This window comes from Centroberyx affinis, unplaced genomic scaffold (genome assembly GCF_046629955.1).
Source record: "Centroberyx affinis isolate AG114_WGS23_722 - 3 ecotype Tasmania unplaced genomic scaffold, CSIRO-AGI_Caff_v1 ptg002311l_1, whole genome shotgun sequence".
Classification (NCBI taxonomy): Eukaryota; Metazoa; Chordata; class Actinopteri; order Beryciformes; family Berycidae; genus Centroberyx; species Centroberyx affinis.
In genome coordinates, this window is record NW_027280583.1 from 189,117 (window position 1) to 209,480 (window position 20,364).

At 44.3% G+C, this 20,364-nt stretch overlaps 1 protein-coding gene across 1 annotated transcript in view; it reads left to right on the top strand.

The window, feature by feature from the left end:
- The window catches only part of LOC139655595 (DENN domain-containing protein 5B-like), a gene marked incomplete at its 3' end in the record, with an annotated part of 42,931 nt that overhangs the window by 12,882 nt on the left and 9,685 nt on the right, over window positions 1-20,364 (top strand). The window contains exon 2 of the mRNA XM_071533036.1: window positions 19,863-19,922. Within this exon, the coding sequence (XP_071389137.1) occupies window positions 19,863-19,922 (60 nt within the window). The remainder of the gene's footprint in view (window positions 1-19,862; window positions 19,923-20,364) is intronic.

The following is a 20,364-nucleotide window of genomic DNA, read 5'->3' on the forward strand; positions in this document are numbered from 1 at the left end:
CCCGGTTTAAGACTGTCTGATTTAAGTTGGTCACATAATGAAATAGATTGTTCTGTTGGCGATACTGTCTCTGCTCTGTCTCTGTGCGCAGTATATTTCAGCCTCAGGGCCTCATGTATAATTGGTTGTTACGCACTTGGTTTTGTGTTTACAAGCAGATCTAAGGCAAAGATGTGATTTATGGGGAAAGGTGAAGCAGTTTGTGTTCCTTTTCCCCCGGTGTTCTGTAATATATCAAAATGTAAAAAACAATTTCTACAATTATTAAAGGTGCGTTGAAGTTGCCTCTGGTGCCTGTATAAAAACTTTATATCTCCTGCACTAATAAGCCTTTATTCCCCCTTCAGTGTATTAGCTCTCTCTCTCTGTTTTCTGTGGTTTATGATGTGGGGGTTTTCGTTTTAAACTCTGCAAACCAAATTGTCCTTATGGGACAATAGAGATTTGAATTGCATTGAATTGAAATGATTGTATAATGGAGTTACAAGTCAATTAGCGTTATTATAAGTGAGGGCCCGGGACAGCGAGGGGATTGGCTTCACATCGTTATGTCACAGCTCACAGCCGCTCAATGTAAATCCCCCAGAATGTGTTTAACAAACCACCAAAATCTCCCGACACCACATCATCGCCAATTAGTACATTCTGTTTTCATGTCTGTGATTGAGCCTCAGTCACATTCATTCCCCGGCCAAAATGAGAAATGCCCTTTCTGTTTTTTTTTGGTTTTTTTGCCTCTCCCCGTCTCTCACGTCCTCCTGTGAAAACAACATCAGCTTATGTAATTGGGGAATCGGCGGACTTGTCAAGGCAGATTAGAGAAACTCCCAAGCTATTTCTGAACCACTGGCTTGGACTGTTTATCCCGGCGGAGCGGAGGGTAAACGTGACAGGACGGTGGATATCAGAAATCTGAGAGCAGCAGGGACGGACGGAGAGAGGAGGAGGTCTAACCTGAGGGATGGATGAGGGAAGTTATCAGTTGTGACGTGCCTGTTGCTCAAGGAAGTTTTACGTTTTTTCCTTGAAGAGAATAGGACACGACTTGGTCATCGTTGAATCAGAATGATATGCTAAGTTTGATTGAATTGCACAACAAAAATAGCTGTTGTCCCTTCATCCTCCCCTTTATTGAATTATATAACGTATCTTTTTACCCTAAAGCCAGAGAAAATGAATTTTAAATGTACATACTCTCAGTGAATCATGGGTTCTACTGTAGAATCCGTTAAATCTAAACCAGTTATAAGGAGGAGATGTAGATAAAGAGAGTTAGAGAAGGATTTTGAAGGAGACAACTGAGATATGGATTTTGCAAAATGGGCTGCACCTCAATATCAGGAACATTTTCCTAAGATTTCATACATGAAGTATGTATTGACACACCAAACTCTTGTGTCAATCAACCGGCTAGTTTCCAGACTGTTCCTTGTAACCACTGATGGCTGAAAAGAAAGAAAAACTTTTTTTAATTCTTCCAAAACAATTCCTCTTGGGATTTGACCCACAGTGAAGCAGTTCTTCAACAAGCATGAGGTAACCCAGTCGAATCCCTTAAAGATTTCCACAGCACTATAACATCAGTCAGCAGTATTACAGGACGAATGAATCACACAACTCTCAGTCCTTATGAAAGCCTAATTTTCCCAGCAGGGAATAATCACCAAATAATCTCTTCTGCGGCATGCTAGGTTAGCTGCTCTTCGCTCAATTTGCGTCCGTCTGCTGCTGTTGACTGAGCTTGTTATAAAAGGCACTTTGCTGCGTCTGACCTCGCTGCGCTGCAGTCATGACATAAATAAGAACATCAGCATTACCCAGCAGCCATCTGGCCTGGGAAGCAGCTCTGTGTCTCCTCACATTGTAGATCCTGGTTTAGACCTATTTCATTTGAAAGCCTTTGTTATGTAAGTGTTTAGGGTTGTTGGGTTTCTAGTAGAGCACTAGAATAGGCAGTTAGAGCAAGTTGACACATTGGTTAGAGAGGTTGTCTGGTAGTTGAAAGGTTGCTGGTTCGTTCCCCTGTATGGCATTCTGGGAAATGTAGGAAATCACTAACTGAAGTAGAAGCGACACCCAAAAGTAAACACCACAACACTTCATCATAAAATAACTCCAGGGATTTGTTGAACATCATACATTGATGACATCTAACAGAGTATCCAAGTGTGGATTTTTCCTTTTTAAGACACCAACTAGAGAGAGATAGAAAAAGGATGTTAATATAGATGGATGAGCTGGCTCCTGAGTCCGGACAGGCTTGCGGGAGCGCTGAGCTTCACGCCATAGTGATTGATGAAAGGTGCCGATGGGGTTATGATAGAGAGATCCAGTGGTATTATCTTACAGCTCTGTCTGGCATGAAGGAGAAGTGACAAATCATGAGGCCGCTACACTGAATTACAAGTCGATGACCTGTGAGACCTTCGTTTGTCTCCTGTTCTTGGTTGTGTTTAAGCTGGATTTAAGTTCTATTACAAAACACTACACATCAAAAGTTCATCATTTGATATCTCTAAAATATAGAGGATCCAGTCTGGGCAAGTGCTGTCAGCCAAAGAATTTAACTACTTTTATTTTAGTTTTGTCCTCTCAATCATTTTGTAAGAACAGGTGTAACTTTGTTTTTTTCAAGGTGGAAATCTCAGTTTGGAGTGAAACTGTTTGTTTTCTCCCCTGTGTGTTTTGTCCAGCGCTCACAGCTGTTTTTTCTAATCGACACGCTTTGATCTGCTGAATGCAAAAGCAGCAGATCAGTTTAGAGAGAGCGTGCAGGACGGTCGGTTCCAGTTCAGCAGATGAGCACAGATTGGATATTTGCATGAAGCGAAGCGGCGAGTCGCTTCCCCACGCTCCGAAGAAGCCCTGTGGTCACTGTAGCGGCAGCACGCAGATGTGTTCGCATGCACGTAAAAAAAAACCCCACACACACCCTCATGCATACACCCACACACAACACAACCACACACATGCAAAACACACACAAACACACACACACACTTTCACAGAGGGTGGAGTGTCTCAGTGTTTTGTCCCTCAGAGGGTTTGATGTTGAGGTTGAAAGATCTTTAACATGCTGACCAATAAACTAGTGATTCAAAGAATGGCTGTAATCACTTTCTGAACTTAGAAAAGCACAAAAATAGAATGTCGTTAAGTTTTCACCGCCTGTTTCCGCTGTCAGATCATCTTCATCTTTCACTCGCGCTGAGTCTCTGGAATAAAAAAGGACGTCCTTCCCTCGCAGTGTCTTCTTTTTTCTCTTTTATCTGTCCGCTCGTATCATGTCGGCCTTCTCGGTTGAGGGCCACAGTACGGGACTTTAGGCTGGAGTGGCTTATGCAAGCGTCCTCAATGTCCCTCTCAGCCTTCGGGGGCATTTCAACAAACATGTCTCTGTCTCTCTCTGTCTGTCTGTCGGTCTGTATCTCTTACACTTTTGCCCAGTCTCTCTTTCTGTTTATCTCTCCCTCCCTCCTGCTTCCATTTTCTCTCCTAAGTAACCCTCCTTAAACCACGGGCCCCATCACTGTCCTCATGGGGTTTATGGCAGTAGGAGCCGGAGGGGTTGAGGCTGTTTTTAATGTAACGCCGTTGGTATTGTCTGCCGCTTGTCAATCATCCTCCCTCTGCCCCTCCCACCCACTCAGGTACCCCAGTGTGATGCTTGGCTCGGGGGCAAATGCAATTAACAGGCGCATGGGTTCAAACGGGATGATGTAACCCCCATTAACGAGGGCCCCTTAGCCTTTTCCATGTCCTTGCAGGATGCGCGGGGGGTTGCCATGGAGACAAGAGGGCATTTTTAGTAAGACAAATTATTTGGCTGTAGGGGGTAGATGAGCTGAGGAGCAACACCCAACATCTCTGCAACCACCCCCTTCTCCCCTTTCGGCCTCCTCCCATTATCTCTCCGTCTGATTATATGCAGTAATTTATGTTGCCTGTCAACTGGCCAGGCTTGAAAGCATTGTAGACTCATTGTGTCTTGCCACCCGCTCCCTACACACACACACACACACACACACACACACACACACACACACACGTGCATCAAACAATCAAAATATGGCCAACCTTAAACACGCCTCTTGTATTTTCTCATTGTTAAATTCAGCTGACTATTTCACAGGCTTCCCACTGGTTTTTGCTGGAATATCATGGAATTTTTTTCAGTCAGGGATATCAGGGAATTTTACAAGCGGGTCACTTTACAGGAATATACCCGAATGTATTTCACAACTTGTTTTACATGTTATTGCATTAGCTGGTGGGTTTCAGCCCAACTGTAGTGAATACCAGACTGCTTCCCCCTTTTATCACTTTTCAGAGCTGAAAAACAACATTAACAAACCAGGAAAGAATAAACTTTCTTTAGGTCTTGGAAGTGTTCCGATTTGGTTATGGAAAGTCATAGAATTTATTAACCCTGGGAACCCTGGTTTCATCGTAGCCCCCCCCTGAATCTCCCCTAAAAAGCGTTGTCCTCAGAGATCAAAGATGGCCACCGCAGGCCTCTTTGGGATCGTCCTGGCTGTGTGATCGCTGCTTTAACAAGCTTTGGAGTAGCTCTTCAGTCCTGCTGAATAAGAAGGGCGCTCTGACTGTGAATGAGAAGTGTGTGTGTGTGTGTGTGTGTGTCTGTGTCTGTGTGTGTGTGTGTGTGGAGCTAGAGTAGAGATTTGTACAGTGTGTTTGTACATCCAAATGAATGTCTTTTTTTTTTTGTAAACTCTGAGTGCACTTTGCTGAGGAGAGCTGGGTCAGCTCTAACTACCACTACAGCTTTGTTTTATATAGAGGATATCAAGGAGTCTCTCTCTCTCTCTCTCTCTCTCTGTCTCTCTCTCTCTCTCTCTCTCTCTCTCTGTTCTTCCCTTTAATCCTCCCTAAGAGCATTGCGAACACATTCAGATATCAACATCATAGAGCATACATTTATTTGAAAATCAGAGGAGAGGCAATCAAATGAATTTACATCTAAAGAGAGCCGTCCCTTCCACTTAATTTTACCTTTCTATGCATTGCCTTGAGACTCGTGTTTTAGTTTTTGTGATGTATGCATAGAGGCGAGAGATGAAAAGGAATGGAGAGGTTTTTTACACTGTGGTTGAATGTTAGGACTTGGTTATTTTGAGGTCGTGTGATTGCCAGGCAGCAAAGGGAGTGGCTGTGGAGGTTTAGGAGAGCGGAAAGCACCCTGCTGTTTACACCAGACCAGGCATCCTGACTGTGGAACTGTGGGCTTCCCCATTATTAGAATGCAGTGCCTTGGAAAAAAAAAAATCAAACTGTTTCTAACAATATCTGTGTTTGTAAAAAGTGTTTGCAATAATATCTGATTATTTTTGAAAGACGAACTGCTGCTTTCAGACAGTTTTCAGACAGGCAACAGAGAAAACCACATTGCACACTGCTTATTTGTTTTTTTGAAGCGGTATTCTGCAAGTTCATCCTTTTTTGGCAACATCTTTGGTGCCCAGCGCTTGTTGCTGTGGTGTTTCTGCTCTGCTCTTCCCAGAGATCACCTGTCAATCAAACAGTGTGGGCGGGACTGTATCGTCTTTTTTCCTTGGATTTTCTGTTGATAAAGTTTGAGTTTCTGCAGGTGGCGCTCTTTTCTTTGTCTGTTCAGCCATGGTGGCTATCACTGCTCATGCTAACTACCCAGTTCTTCTATTTATTCCGAACAAACCGGAAGCGCAAAACGTAAACGCATCTTTCTGTGCGTCAGACGATTTTTCCCAGAAAAGAGCTACCAGACACCGGGTGTTTAGATCAGACAATGGAAAATCTTTCATGATCTGGATATAGGTTGCGTCTCTGTTACGTCTCTGCCACTCATCTCACGCTGTCCTCTCCACGGATTTCAATCTCTTTCGTGCGTTGCCTCGAATTCTCTCATCCTCTCTTTTTGCTCAGGCAAGAGAGGAGAGTAGTTTATTCTGCTTTGAATGAAATTTGGTGGACAGATAGCACTTCGATTAAAGAACAGTTGATTAGATTTTGGTGGTGATACGGACGTGGGATTAGACAAATTTCGTTTTTTAGCCATAACTATTATGCTGTGTTCATGTGCTGCTGGGAAAATCCAACACAACTCCAAAGTTGGGGGCTAAAGAGAATTGCATTCAATTGCTATTTTGTCGAAAATCAAATGATAAACAAACATAAACCGTTATGGAGGCTGCAGCTTTGCAAGATGGAAGAATTTTTCAGCGTTGGCGGAGGTTTGCGCTCTACTGAGTGTCTTCTAGTTTCCTGTGAACATCTGGACGAACCCAAATGAACTCCCAAAATCCAGCGTGAACGCAGCTCAGCCAGATGAGGCCTCACCCTGACAGAAACACCTGACCGCCTGAATAGAGGTTTTATATCTTTGTCCCTCCGAGAAGAGAGTGAAGAGTGAGTCATTCCCATCAGGCGCATCGTCGTCACCACCTTGTTATTGCTGTGCAGCTGCTATGAAAACAGCTGGCTATCGCTGACACACAGCCGCACACACACACACACACACACACAATCTCTCAGATAACTTCCTGCTGATTTTGACACACATTATTCTCCATATTAAGAAAAATGCTTCTCCCTTGAGGACTAGCTACAGTCCCAGAGCTCCTCGCCGGTTTAAACTACTGAGGAAGCCCTGTGTTTCTCATCCTGGCTGCATCTAAAGTCTATTTATATCCCTTTGTAACAGAATATACTACAATCACTCTCACTGCGGAGCACACAGTGGCTCATAACCTGTTGAATGGGGTGTAGCGTTTCGATTTGCATACAAAAATTCAAATATTCCCACGCCTGTTTCGTGCTCCAGCGTCCAAACTGTGTGATTCTCCAATCAAACGCTCTTTGTTTGTGTGTTATCTATCAAATATATCTCTAAAAACTCTCTCTCCCTCCAGCCGGGCCTGGTGACATGGTTGTTGTCATGAGTAAAGAATGTTGGACTCGTGCCACCGTGGTGAAGCCAGCTTAACCGGGATAAAAGGACTTTTGGGGACGCATTTTCTCCCCTAAATCCCTCTGTGCACGGACATGACAATGTTTTTCTTTTTTTTTTATCTTTTTACACTCCATATTTAAAGGATTCTTCTGAGATTCATTCGTCGGTGTAGACTTATTTTATTCAGTGGAGGCAGGCACAGCAACAAGCTTTTTTATGTCAGTTGGGTTCACTGTATCTGCTCATTTGTTTGTGTTTATTATTAGGATCTCCATTAGCTGTTCATGAGCTCATAACAAGGTGTAGATAAACAACAGCTGCTAATCTGCTTGCAATAGACTCAGGTGACAAGTGAGTCATAAAGCGGGGACAGAAAAGCCTCCATCGATGGAAGGACCCCAGGGAGCGACCGGAGCATGTGCCTGAATGAAAATGAGTCATCCGCCCTCAGCACCTCCTGCCCGAGCCTCTCTTTCCCTCCTTCTCCCTCCTCCTTCTCCCTCCTTCTCCTTGTCTTATGTGAACAGAGGAACAAAGCAGTGTTTGACAGCATGACAGAGTGATGACATCACCACGCTAGTGTCCTGCAGCCGGCCAATAGGGCGCTGAATAGGGCCAACAGAGCCAGCTTAATCTGGGCACTGGGACACTGGACCATTGTCACACACACTAACACGCACACACACACACACACACACACACACACACACACTGCCACTGACAGAAAGAAAAGAGGCAAGACAATCACTTGAATGCACACACACATACTGGAGAGCACACACACTCCCATTGACTAAAAGAAAAGAGACAATCACTTGGATGCGAATGTGTGTATTAATGCCCGACACTTTGTTTGTGCTTCAGCTCCGCACACATTACACACACACACACACACAGACATGTACACACACACACACACACACACACACAGTTCCCCTCTGTTCTCATACTGACTCAGACTGGCTCCCTGCAGCCCTGATCCCCATCATGTAAGGATAATTCATAATGATTAAGAGATTAGAAGGTGTTAACCCCCTCTACCCCCCCCCCCCCCCCCACCACCACCACCACCACCACCACCACCACCACCACCACCCCCCCTCTCTGGTTGTCCTGTTGCCAGGGAGACAGATGGGGTGATGCTCTCACCCAGGCACTGCCAGCCTTGGCAGCGGCGCTCGGCGCAGCGGGCGCTGGCTCCGCACCGTTTATGTGGGAGAGAGAGAACGAGAACGAAGCTTAGTTGTGCGTGCGTGTTTTGTGCACACGTGACCCGTTTGGATGCTTTTGTGTGTGTGTGTGTGTGTGTGTGTGTGTGGGGCCGGGCTTTGTGCCCAGTTGTAGCAGGTGCTGGTGGTGCTGGTGTACTGGGTGGTGGAATGTGTGGTGAAGCCAAATAGATCAGTGGTATGGGAGCAGCTCAAACCCTGCAGGAGCAAGTCCTACTGACTTGTAGTGAGGCGCTGGGACTTAACCATGCAGAATTTTAGTTTTTCAAAGGAAGTAAAGTGAATAGCAATAGGGGGAAAAAAGCTTCAGGGCGGCAATTTGATCCCTTCTCTTATTTTTATTTTCTTGTGCCCTGACATAGGAGCTTGCTCCGAAAAGCATAGGCCAAAAAAGACAATTGAACAGATCAAGTTGCTGTCCTGAACCTTTCTTTTTTTCTCTCATTGCTGTTAACTCCCACTAACTCTCTCGGCACAGCGGGCACCTCACCGTTTATGTGGGAGAGAGAGAGAGTGGAAGAACGAGGCTTAGTTGTGCGTGCGTGTTTTGTGCACACGTGACCCGTTTGGATGCTTTTGTGTGTGTGTGTGTGTGTGTGTGTGTGGGGCCGTGTGTTGTGTTGTGTGTGGAACACTTAACCTGTGTTTTCTACAGGCTTAGGACAGAAAGAAGCAGCCAAACTGGGTGACATATTTGTAATATATGTAGAGATAGTATAGATAGATGAAGTCCCATTCGTTTTCTAATTGGGAATCCTGTTTTGCATTTGACACCCTGAAACAGTTTCCTGCTTTGTGTGTTATCCATTTCTCGTTAAAGCAGACTTGATTGGCTTGTGAAATGGTTCTCCTGTTACCTTTTGTTCACTGAATGGTGAGCTTATCTTTTTATTCTTTTCAGTTCTTGTTGTGATAGTGTGTACGCTGTGGGCTACTCTCTTTGTGCCCCGAGCTCGTAGTTGTTTTTCATGCTGACATTTGACAGGTGAGCATTGAGGGGAATGGTATAATGTATTCAGGAGGTACTCGGAAACGGAGAGACAGGTGCTTTTTGAAGTAGCACAAGCCATACAAGCCCTAGGGACTGTGCATAATGATGGCCTTAGTGCTGCTTTCAAAGACAGGAGTACACCCAGACAGTCTCTACCTTCATGCTGCAGGTTGAAAGATGACAGTCTGGTCTCTCCGCTGAGTGACGATCGGTGACAGTCTCTGTCAGCCGCCGCCGAGTCTCTCTCTCTCTCTCTCTCTCTCTCTCTCTCTCTCTCTCTCTGTCTCTCTGTCTGATGTCTGATCGCTTCTATGAGGCTGATTCAATCCCATGGACGTTACATGCACACACACTTGCAGACACACACACACACACAGATGTCAGTCTGCAGGGGGAGTCTGCAATGTGCAGCCAAAGAGCCAGGCAACAAAGCCCGTCAGTCACGGTCCCTGGCTGTGGATGTGCAGTCCACACACACACACACACACACACACACACACACTCTCTCTCTCACACTCTCTCTCACACACTCCTAGAGCAGAACGGTCTGGCAGGGCAACAGGCTCCACATGCATTATACATCACCGTCTGGGGCTAACATATGATTAGCTCGTCTGTGTGTGTCTTGCATGTATCTGCATGGCAGTGTGTGTGTGTGTGTGTGTGTGTGTGTGTGTGTGTGTGTGTGTGTGTGTGTGTGTGTGTGTGTGTGTGTGTGTGTGTGTGTGTAAGCTTAGCTGCAGCTTATTTCTGCTGTAATTGGCCATTTTTCCCCCAATGTGAGGTTGGGAAGGGGGTGATGTTTAAGATGTTTTGTCTAATGAGATGCTGCCTCACACGTCCTCTGCTCTTTGTGTGTGTGTGTGTGTGTGTGTGTGTGTGTGTGTGTGTGTGTGTGTGTGTGTGTGTGTTCACACTGGCACATACAAGTGTGTGTTATTTTTACTGGCATTCTCTTGGGGGCTATTCCTAGTAATTAGAGGTGCATTAAGTGATCTGTGGTTCTAATGATGTGGTGTGTGTCATATAATACCCCACCCCTGATAATCAGAGTGGGAAACCCCCCGCAGGCCAGTGAGCTGGCTGTACGAACGCCTATTGATGGACATGACCTCATTATTATGATCATTACTATTATTATTATTACCCCGGAAGCTGGTGAAAGGGGGTGAAGAAAGCGAGCGCTGCAGAGAGCAAATGGCAGCTCCAGCCTGAGAGAGCGTGAAATCGATTGTTGCATCAAATAGAGGACGATTACTCCGTGCTCTGTCAGTGGAGTGATCTTTGGCATGGTTGCACACACAGAAAGGCAAAGTGTCAAGCCTTCATCTCCAGGCAGAAAAGTCCCACAACTCTAGGAAAAAAAATAAGGAACTGATTTTGAATTTTTACATATTGGGAATGTCTTGTGATTTGGTTCCACTGAGATGAATAGACACTATAGTGATTTCTCTAAGCTTTTTAAAGACCCATGAAGCAGCATGGAGAGCGTGATTTCCTTCCGTGTATTGACATATTTCCAAATTAAATAAAGAGTTGTTGGAGTCTAGAGTCGCTGGTGGAGGATTAGTTAAAGAGTTTTAGGTAGGGCTGAACGATTTTGAAAAAATATCTAATTGGGATTATTTTGACTGATATTGCAATTGCGATATGATTTGCGATTTTAGAGGAAATTATCATTTTTACATCATTATTCTCATTTTCATTGAAAAACGTATTAAAATGATTATGGTTTGATTTTTGCGGGGATCTGTACCAAACAAAGATGTTTTCTTAAGTCTGTAGAATATGATGTGTAGGCCAGGACATCTCTGCAGCACCACAATATTTAATTTAAAAGGGTATTTTGACACATTTCGCCTTTAACAAATATTGCGCCTCCTGCGATTTGAAAATTGCAGTAGGCCATATTGCGATTTCGATAAAATTTCGATTAATTGTTCAGCCCTAGTTTTAGGTGAAGCAACAGCCAAAAACACCTTTGTCCCATGTTGCAGCTGAACTGAGCTTGCATGCTAGAGAAAAATAGCGGGGGGTGGGGGTGGGGGTGGGGGGAATAATTCCAACGGCTATCAAAATTTAATTGGATTCAATTTGTGTATCCGTCCCCGAGTGCAGGATGAGTCATCAGCAGAAATGTGCCGTTTATCGGAAAGAGACAGACTGTCAATTTTTATTTAAAATATCTAGAAATCAACATTTTTTGGTCATTTTTTTTGGCCTGTATCGGTGAATAGGTGAGCACTAAGTCCAGCAACATCGGTAAAAGTAAAAAAATAAGTTATTTTTCATTTCGTGGGGTCATGAATGGGCTAAGTTAAGCCCACACTGTTCTGTATTCTGCTTGAGTATCTGTGCTGGAGGCTGTCGGCCCTGATCAGCGTTCAGCTCACATTCACTCTTGATGCTGTTCTGCTCCGGCTGTAACTACACTGACTAATGAAGCTCGAGCCAAAGTTCAATCAGGAAGACGACTTTTCTTCTTGCGCACTGGGAGTCCATCTCTGCAGTCCTCTCACCACCACCGGCGTCTGGAAATTCATCATATTTACCGCCCTGTGAAGATAATTTCATAATGGGGTCTACTTGCCAAAGCCTTGCTGTAAATTCTGGGACTCTTCTGTAATTTCAATAATGTTATAAATCATGTCCTCCATCCTTCACTGAGTCTCTCCTGATTGAACCGGCTGCTGTCTGTCGCACTCCATCGGTCGACTCGCATCAGGCCAAGACAGCTGGGATTACCCCAAATATCAGAAACGCACACACACACACACACACACACACACACACACACACACACACACACACACACACTGTAGGAGGGTTATTTTACAGAACCAGTGCCAGGGTCTTGGCTTTTGGACTGAGACGCCCAGTAAAAAGCTTCCAGCAGTAAAAGCTTGCTGTGTAGGAGTATTACAGACAGGGAATGATGCTGATAAATGGATCTAATGCACTAGATCCATTTATCAGCATCATTCCCTGTCTCATTCTTTATTCTGCGTCCTTTAATTTCTCCAAGGCTTCATAGCACACCTTGTCCTTCCCTGCAGTGTATAGTGTCTGTGTGTGTGTGTGTGTGTGTGTGTGTGTGTGTGTGTGTGTTCAGGAACCTTCCCCAGCACTTTACCGAATCCTTTGACCCTTTGACCCATGACCTCTTGCCCCCAGAACAATGTGCTGCAGTGTGGCAGCAGCATCAAAGCAGTGAGACACGATAAATCTGACGTTTTATTCCTCTTTATCGCTCCTGATGCAAAGGTCATGCTTTTAAATTTGATCTTCCCTCCTTTGCAGTGCCTTCATACTTGTGTGTGTGTGTGTGTGTGTGTGTGTATACGTGTGTGTACATGTGACAGTGAGCATTCATGCGTGGATGAGAAACGGCCCTACTTACCCTTCTTGATCCCTTGGTAAAAGGCCAGACAGACTGCGTGCCCTTCTCTAACTCAGGAAAGGCTTGATTTTTATTTTTTTTTTTACAGATTTAAACGCTCCTCTCTTTGATGGCTGTTGTTTTACAGCCAGCAGTGTGGGCCAAGCTTGGGGCTGAAAGCTTTACGGGCAACGGTGAGATGTGATGGACTCGTAAAAGATTAGCCGTCTGGCATTTAAGATTAATACCTCTTTCATACACAAAGCTTGGGAATATTACCCTATGCTGATCCAGGTTCAGCGAGCCTCGTCCACAGGAATGTCCTAAATGGCTGTCACTGTCTAATGTCATCAAGAGGAGGGATGTTGACATTCTGTGTTCAACATGTGCAGACAACGTGACGCTCCAGACATGGGTGACACGGGTTAAGAACCGACACAAATGGGGTGCAGATGGGGTGATGAGGCCTGACAGAGAGGTATAGAGTTGGGACAGAGGGAGATAAATGATGACACGGGATGGAATGACCAAATAGAAGAGATAAGAGAGGTGATGGGATGGGACTAGACTGGAGTTCAAGGATGCTCCAAGGCGAGGAGAGTCACCAGTGTTCAAGGCCAGCTCAACAGCTACACAAGGCTATGAATATTACAGCAATGTGATGAGAATTGGTCATGGATGAGTTTTAAGTGGAAGAACCAGGGTTTAATTCCTGCAAAAGACACGTTTGTGGTCCTGTACAGCTCATTGTGTCTGAAATTAACATTTTTGTGTCACTTCCCAAGGGCTGGTAAAGTCAAAAAATATGTCCCAAGAATAATTTTTACGAGCCATAAATAATTAAGATACATTTTTCATAGAAATATATGACCCTACGTGTTTTCAGTGCTATTTTTGTTGTGGAGCATTCACTAAAGACATGGGAGCAGTTTTCATTTAAAACTTGCTCACTCACTTCGGATCTTTGTCTGCGTTTGTCTTCATTTTTTCTTTTTGTCAGCCTCACACTTGCCATGTGTCTCCACATGGGAATAACGTTAATTTTCAACTAACGTTAGGCTAATTAACCATCCAGACAGCAGAGAAACAGAACAGTAGAGTCCGCCGCTTTGTGTCGAGCAGCGTTAACAGGCAGCCAATCAGGAGCCTGTTGGATACAGAGCCATTGTTTTGCTTTGATTCGATTGGCTCACGATCAGAGAGAGAGTGTACGGTGGTCAGCAGGGACAAAATTTGAGAACAGGCAAAAACCAAAGACTGTTTATAAGTGAGACATTCAAATTACAGCGTTTCAAATAGTTACCGAGGGACCCTTATTGATTTATCAGCCAAAGGCGGTGATTACCGGCATTTGGTGCGTGGCAGGTGGTAATTTTGGACCCTGTTTAAGGCACTCTGGATAAACGAGTCCACTAAACGGTGTATGTTGTGTTAGGAAAAGTGGTTTTCCTGTGAATAACACAAAAACCACTGGAAAACAGATGTACGACTAGCCTAAGTGTTTATGAAGGAGACTGAGAAGCAGAAAGGAAGGGAAGGAGAAAAAAAGAGACAGAGAGATGGAGAGTGGAAAGGGAGAGGACACAAAGCCCCCCACCCCCCACCCCCCCCCACACACACTCACCCCCCAAAATCCTCTCACCAAGACACAGACTCCACATTGATCTGTTGTTGCCAAGCTGTTGCACTGCTGCTGCTTTGCAATTCAAGTTTGGAGGGTGCTGTAAGGGGCGTCCTGAGGGGCTGATTGGCCCTCATATTCTACCACACTCTCATTCACTTTTAATGGGGGGGAGGGCGGGGGGGGAGGAGGAGGGCGCTCTCGGGGGCTGCTTTCTTATTTCCTGGGTTTCTCATGGCAACCAGACACTTACGCCTTGACAACGGGAGAGCAGAGGAGCGGAGAGACGGCTTTGATGAGGAAAAAGAAAAGAGGGAATGAAAGTTGTGGAACTAAAGAAGCGCTCAGGCCATTTGGAAATAAAACAAGCCTTTGCTGTATTTCTGACCCCAGGGTTTAAGCGTGTGTGTGTGTGTGTGTGTGTGTGTGTGTGTGTTTTGTGGGCTGCTCTGTATTTGAGTCATTCTCTGTAACTCTTGAGTGTTATTACTTTACGGGAATTGTAATGTTTGTTTGGGATTTTGGTCCAGAAACGCTGACAGCATGGCAAAGCTTTGTCATTTATTCATTACTGAGTGTTTATACACTTTCGGCAATTGTGTGTGTGTGTGTGTGTGTGTGTGTGTGTGTGTGTGTGTGTGTGTGTGTCAGATGTTGCCTAGTCAATGTGGCTGCATTAATCTCTGTACTGTAATCCCATTAGTGAGGAAAGGACATTGGTCACGGATACAGACCTCACGTGAAGCAACAAGACACACACACGCACGCACGCACGCACGCACGCACGCACACACACACGCGCACACACACACACACACAAGCAAAAATATCTTGTTCCACCCACAGAATGTCCACACTCCTATTTGTGATATGGAGCTGGTCTGGCCTTTCCTCCTGTATTTAGTTTAGTTTTGCAAAGTGATAGTAACCAAAGTAATTAAAAAACAGTGATAAACACGATGATTAAAAAACACAGAAAGAAGAGATGCAAATTAATAATTTGTGCAGGTGAGATTATGAATTATGAAAACACCTCACTACAAACAAAACAAACAGATATGACAACATAAAACTAAAACAGGGCACAACTGCATTGGCTAACAGAATCTAGCCTAAATGACAGCAGAAACAACCTGGTGGAAAAGGACCATAAAAATGAAAGTGAAGTAAAAATAAATTAAAATAGCTCCAGTTCAGGAAATGAAATCATAGGGGAGGTGAGTGTGGTAATGAGTGTCTATGTGAGTATATTATTATGAATATGGAGGAGGCTGTGTAGAAAGTAATCAATCCTGTGCATCAATACAGAGTCCCGGAGGGCGATGGGGTTTGGGATTAACACCGCTTCACCACTGTAATTGCTTTGGTTTGGTCCGGTGCAGTGATCTGAGGTAGATAGAGTGAGGTTTTCTCTGCCTTTTGTGGCTTATTCACATGCATTTCTTTTACAGGAGAAAGTGAAATTGAATCTTTATTATATCGCCCTTGTCATTTTATATGTCCTGTTGCTGTGTTGTTTTCCACCATGTTGCGTTCTGTTGTCATTTAGGGGTGCGTTCACTCCAGGCATGGTTGGAGCGGTTTATTCAAACTCTTGAGCGTTTACTCCTTTAGTCCGGTTTGTTCGGTCAGGTGAGAACAATGCCATTTGAACTTAGGTGGCACAAAATATCCTGAAAATGCGTGTTGAGTGTCAGTCCACTTCCAGACAAACTGTGGGGAGGTTCATTGAGAAAATAAGCACAGCTACAGGAAACAACCTCAAAACACAAGGATGTATGGGTATAAGGAGATGGATGTTGACATCTGACAGCCAGAAGTTCTTAATGCTTGGAAAGCCTAGCATAACAAAATGAACCAAAGTCTGTATTGATGCTCATAGTCAACGATATATTCAGCCTCTTGAATGTTTGTCTTACCTGCACAAATGTATTATTGTGTTTTTCTTTTGTCTTGTGTCTTAACATCATATTTCATCACTTCACTTCTGTGTTTAATCCCTGTGTGAATACACTAAATTAAACTAAATCACATGACTGAGCTGGAGGAATATTAGTGGCATTTAGATCTTAAGCAGCATCAATAACGAATCAATCATCTTAATGGCAGTATGTATTGATCTTCAGATGGGCTTACTGCAGGCTGGAGACTGTTACATTTCCAATAAGAGCAGCAGTATCTCATGCAGACCAATAGCTAATCAGCTTAATACTGGCATGCATTGATCTCATGACATTTCTGATCATTACAATCACTCAAAACTGGTTCACTATCCTTATATGGAAAACACAGATCAATGTCTGTGTGTGTGTGTGTGTGTGTGTGTGTGTGTGTGTGTTCCAGACATATTTGAAGGAACAGGACACACAAACAAACAAAAAATCATCTCTTTGCCCATTGACATGTACATAAGCATAGATCCTCGTTACATTTTCCAGAAATGCGTCCAACATGGGTATGAATGTACTTTTTTGCATGTTTTTTGCAGTGTGTTTTAGTGTGTGTGTGTGTGTATGTGTGTGTTGGCACTGATGTGATCAGTCAAGGTCTCTAGTCATGAAGATGAATGAACTGTGAGAACGGGGAGATAAGAGAGAGCAGCCTTGTCTGTTCTCTGCTGAAGCCTGGCATGCAGAGTGATGGCAGCGACCCGGACAGATGAACCGGTAGACAGAGGCTGAGCGATGTGAGAAAGAGATAACACCAGCAGCACTGCATGTGGTTTTCCTGTGTAGTGCAGCAGTGAGAGAGCAGCTTGAAGAGTTTCGTTCCAAAATGACTTATCACCGTTTTGAAAAAAGTGACGCTTACTTTCACAAAATGACTAGAAAGCGTTTCATTTGGGTATGAGACACCAAAGCAGACGCAGACAGCTGACGGTGTCGACACTGCAGGGGGAAATAAACTAATGAATGCGATATCATGCCGAATGTATGCCTTGTACCAAAAATTTAAGATGCTGGACTTAATTTTCTAAAGGATAGCTTGGATTCTCTAAATATAGAATGATGAACTTCAGGAAATGTTTCCCCGACAATGGATATCTAGTGATTTTTTTCTCTTAGTGTTGTTCTCTTTGTCTTCAAATTGACTTTTCTTTCAGCCCATTCAGTACAGGCCAACCACTTCACTTTACACATTACTAATAGGGATACTAGGGATGCAGCAATCAATCATGAACTGATCAATCGGCTGATAGATGGTCTAAATGGGTTGTTAGTGATTGGCGGAGTGCTGTTTCAACTGGCCGAATGTGTGAGAGGAAACCCACATGTTTTGGCCTTGCAGCCCTAAGAAAAATCTGTTAAACATGGTGCAATATTGAAACTTCACTGTTTTTGCTTGCTGTGTACTTTCACACAATGTGACATTTTTGTAGAAAGTTCAGCTAAAATGCATCAAGACATCGGATCGGCGCTCAGTTACAAACTCTGTAATCTGAATCAGTCCCAAAAAACTCTGATGCATCCTGAATTACTACAGTGTCAGAGAGAGAAACTATGCAAATCGCAGTGTCAGGTGCCTTCACAGCCTCTTCCTGCATGGACAGAGAGGCACGGTTGTAAACAGACACTGTATAGATATTGCAGACAGTGAATTAGCTGGCTCAGGAATCACGGTGGAGAGATTGTGGCAGACAGGAAGGGCAGAATGGTGTAAGAGACACACAGAGGAGGAAACTGCAGAGATAGCAGACTTAATAAAAGTTCTAGGGTTGCATAATACTGACACTGAGCTGTGTGTGTGTGTGTGTGTGTGTGTGTGTGTGTGTATCTGTCATAAACATTAGCAGGACGGAGAGAAAAACCTCAGAGTGCTGTCCCCAAGAAGTACTGTTTATGTTTTTCTGTGTGTGTGTGTGTGTGTGTGTGTGTGTGTGTGTGAGAAAGACGCACACACACACACACACACACACCTGGACAGAGTGTGCTGTTTGCCGTCTATTTTAAGAATTTACCAGCAACGGGGAAAACAATGTTTTGTCCCTATAATGACGTTAAAATCCAGTCCCCTGCTGTGCATCTGTGCATCTCAGGGAGAGAGGGAAGAGAGGGCGAAGAATGACGCGTATGCTGGCGTTTTGGACACACACACACACACACACTGATCCTGTGTAGCTCATGGCATCAACGCTGCCAGGGTTAAGGGTTTGTTTCCCATCAGGCTAAAACTGTACGCACTCATGGGACTGCAAGGCTGTCTGGAAAACGGCGTACAGTACATAACGCGTCCTGCTTTGCCTGAGGAGATGTGGACAGTTGTGTGTGTGTGTGGGAGAAAAGTGATTAGTCGAGGCCTCTAAGCTTCGGCCTAGTGACTCCCATCACAAGAACAGGGATTCTCACACAGGGATTAGCCTACTGTCTGGGCAGCAGGGTGGCCTGCTGCTGACGGAGATGGTCCAATCAACAACCAGTGTGTCGCACACATTTCCCTCCTGGGAGCTGCCCAGTACAACCACAGTCTTCTACTGGTGGCTCAGTGGAACTGGAAGGAGAGGACACTAGTATTTTCCCCATCCAGTCCAGGGATTCAAACTGGTGTCTTTCTGGTCTCTAACCTCCAGGATATCACCACCATTTGACATTTGACTGAGATCTAAATGCATAATATAGTATTTTCAAGGCCAGCTGGTTTGCTGCTACTGGAAATGTTTGCTGCTGATGACGGCTGTGCAACTGCTGCTGCTTTCTTTGACTCCAAAGAACTGGCTGCTCACTAACCATTAAACCATAAGCCACTGTTTCACTCACAGCTCCATCATAAGAGCAAGCTCTTAACACGCATCAGAAATGTCACTGCGTCTCGGCTCTCTGAAACGGCACCTTTTGCTCCCATCAAGACCACAGAACTTAACCACATCTGTGCAGATGTAGGTTGCTAGTAAGGAGATCAAGCTGTCTCATTAGAAGGCAAAATTAGCCTAGATGTCACATGACGCACACACACCACGTTTAAAACACATTGCACAAATAAATGCAGTGTGATTTTTTTTTTTCCCTTGCTGGGCAGTATGGTTGAAAAAAAAAAAAATCACGATAATCATCAAGTATGTTTTTTTCAATATTGATATTTATCACAATATGGCTCCTCCTGTTTGCAAAATCACACGTTAAATAATCAAATTTGCCCCGTTGAAACCGAATGGTAATGTTAGGTGTGATGTCAAACAAAACTGAAAATTTAAAATATTGTTTCATACCTCATTTTTTAAGTAAAATATGCTTGTTATCATCGATTTAGACAGCAGAATTGTGCGTCACTATATCCCCAAATCACCATATCATGATGATATGATTTCAATGAAAGACGATAAATGATAATATTGAATTATCGCCCAATGCAGCCCTAGTCTGACATACAGTATATCTCACATGACATTTGTTTTTCCCTACTTATGAGACTGCTTGATCTTCACACCTAGGCTGATTGTCGTCAGTAGGAACAAATACCATGAAAAGTAAAAGGTGCTGTTTCAGACCGCCGATGCTCCCATGTAAAGCCCATACATGGTTGCTGTGTCTTTAAATGCCATGCCATGTTCTGTTCTGATATTGATATGTCTCATGTTCATGCTGTACTCATTCTCATGCATTTATTAATTTTGCTTTTTTTGTGTGCATTCATTTTGACATTGCGCTTTTTCTTTTTTTGTTGTCCTTCTGCCTTTTCTGCATGTGCCTCGTCCGTAGCTTTGTACCAATGGCTAGAAGCAGACCGCCAAGGCAGGGACCCCGATACTGCAACCACAGGTAAAAAAAAAAAAAGAAAAAACATCATCTGTACCCCTCCCCCCACCCCCAGCCTCCTAACAGAGTGGTACACTTGACACTGCCCCCCCCTCTTTCCTCAATCAGCCTCTCCCTTCTCCAAATTTGCTCCCTGTGTATCACTCCACCTCTCCTTAATCCCCCTCCACCCGGATTACGCTGTTCAATCCATTTCATCCTCTTAGCCTCACCTTCTCCACAGCCTTCTCCCTGCCTCGCAGATCCTCTGTCCTTCTCTCCTTCTCTCTCTCCATCCATCCCTCTCTTCCCTCCGCTGGACTCCTCCTCAGTAGATGTACAGTAATATGGGTCAGGTTTCTCTGAGCTCGTTATCCAAATCAGTCCCGCTTATATCCTCCCCGTTGTCGACGACTATTTTTACCTTTGTCCCCTCTCCTCATCCGAGCCCGCTACCCTTGTTGAG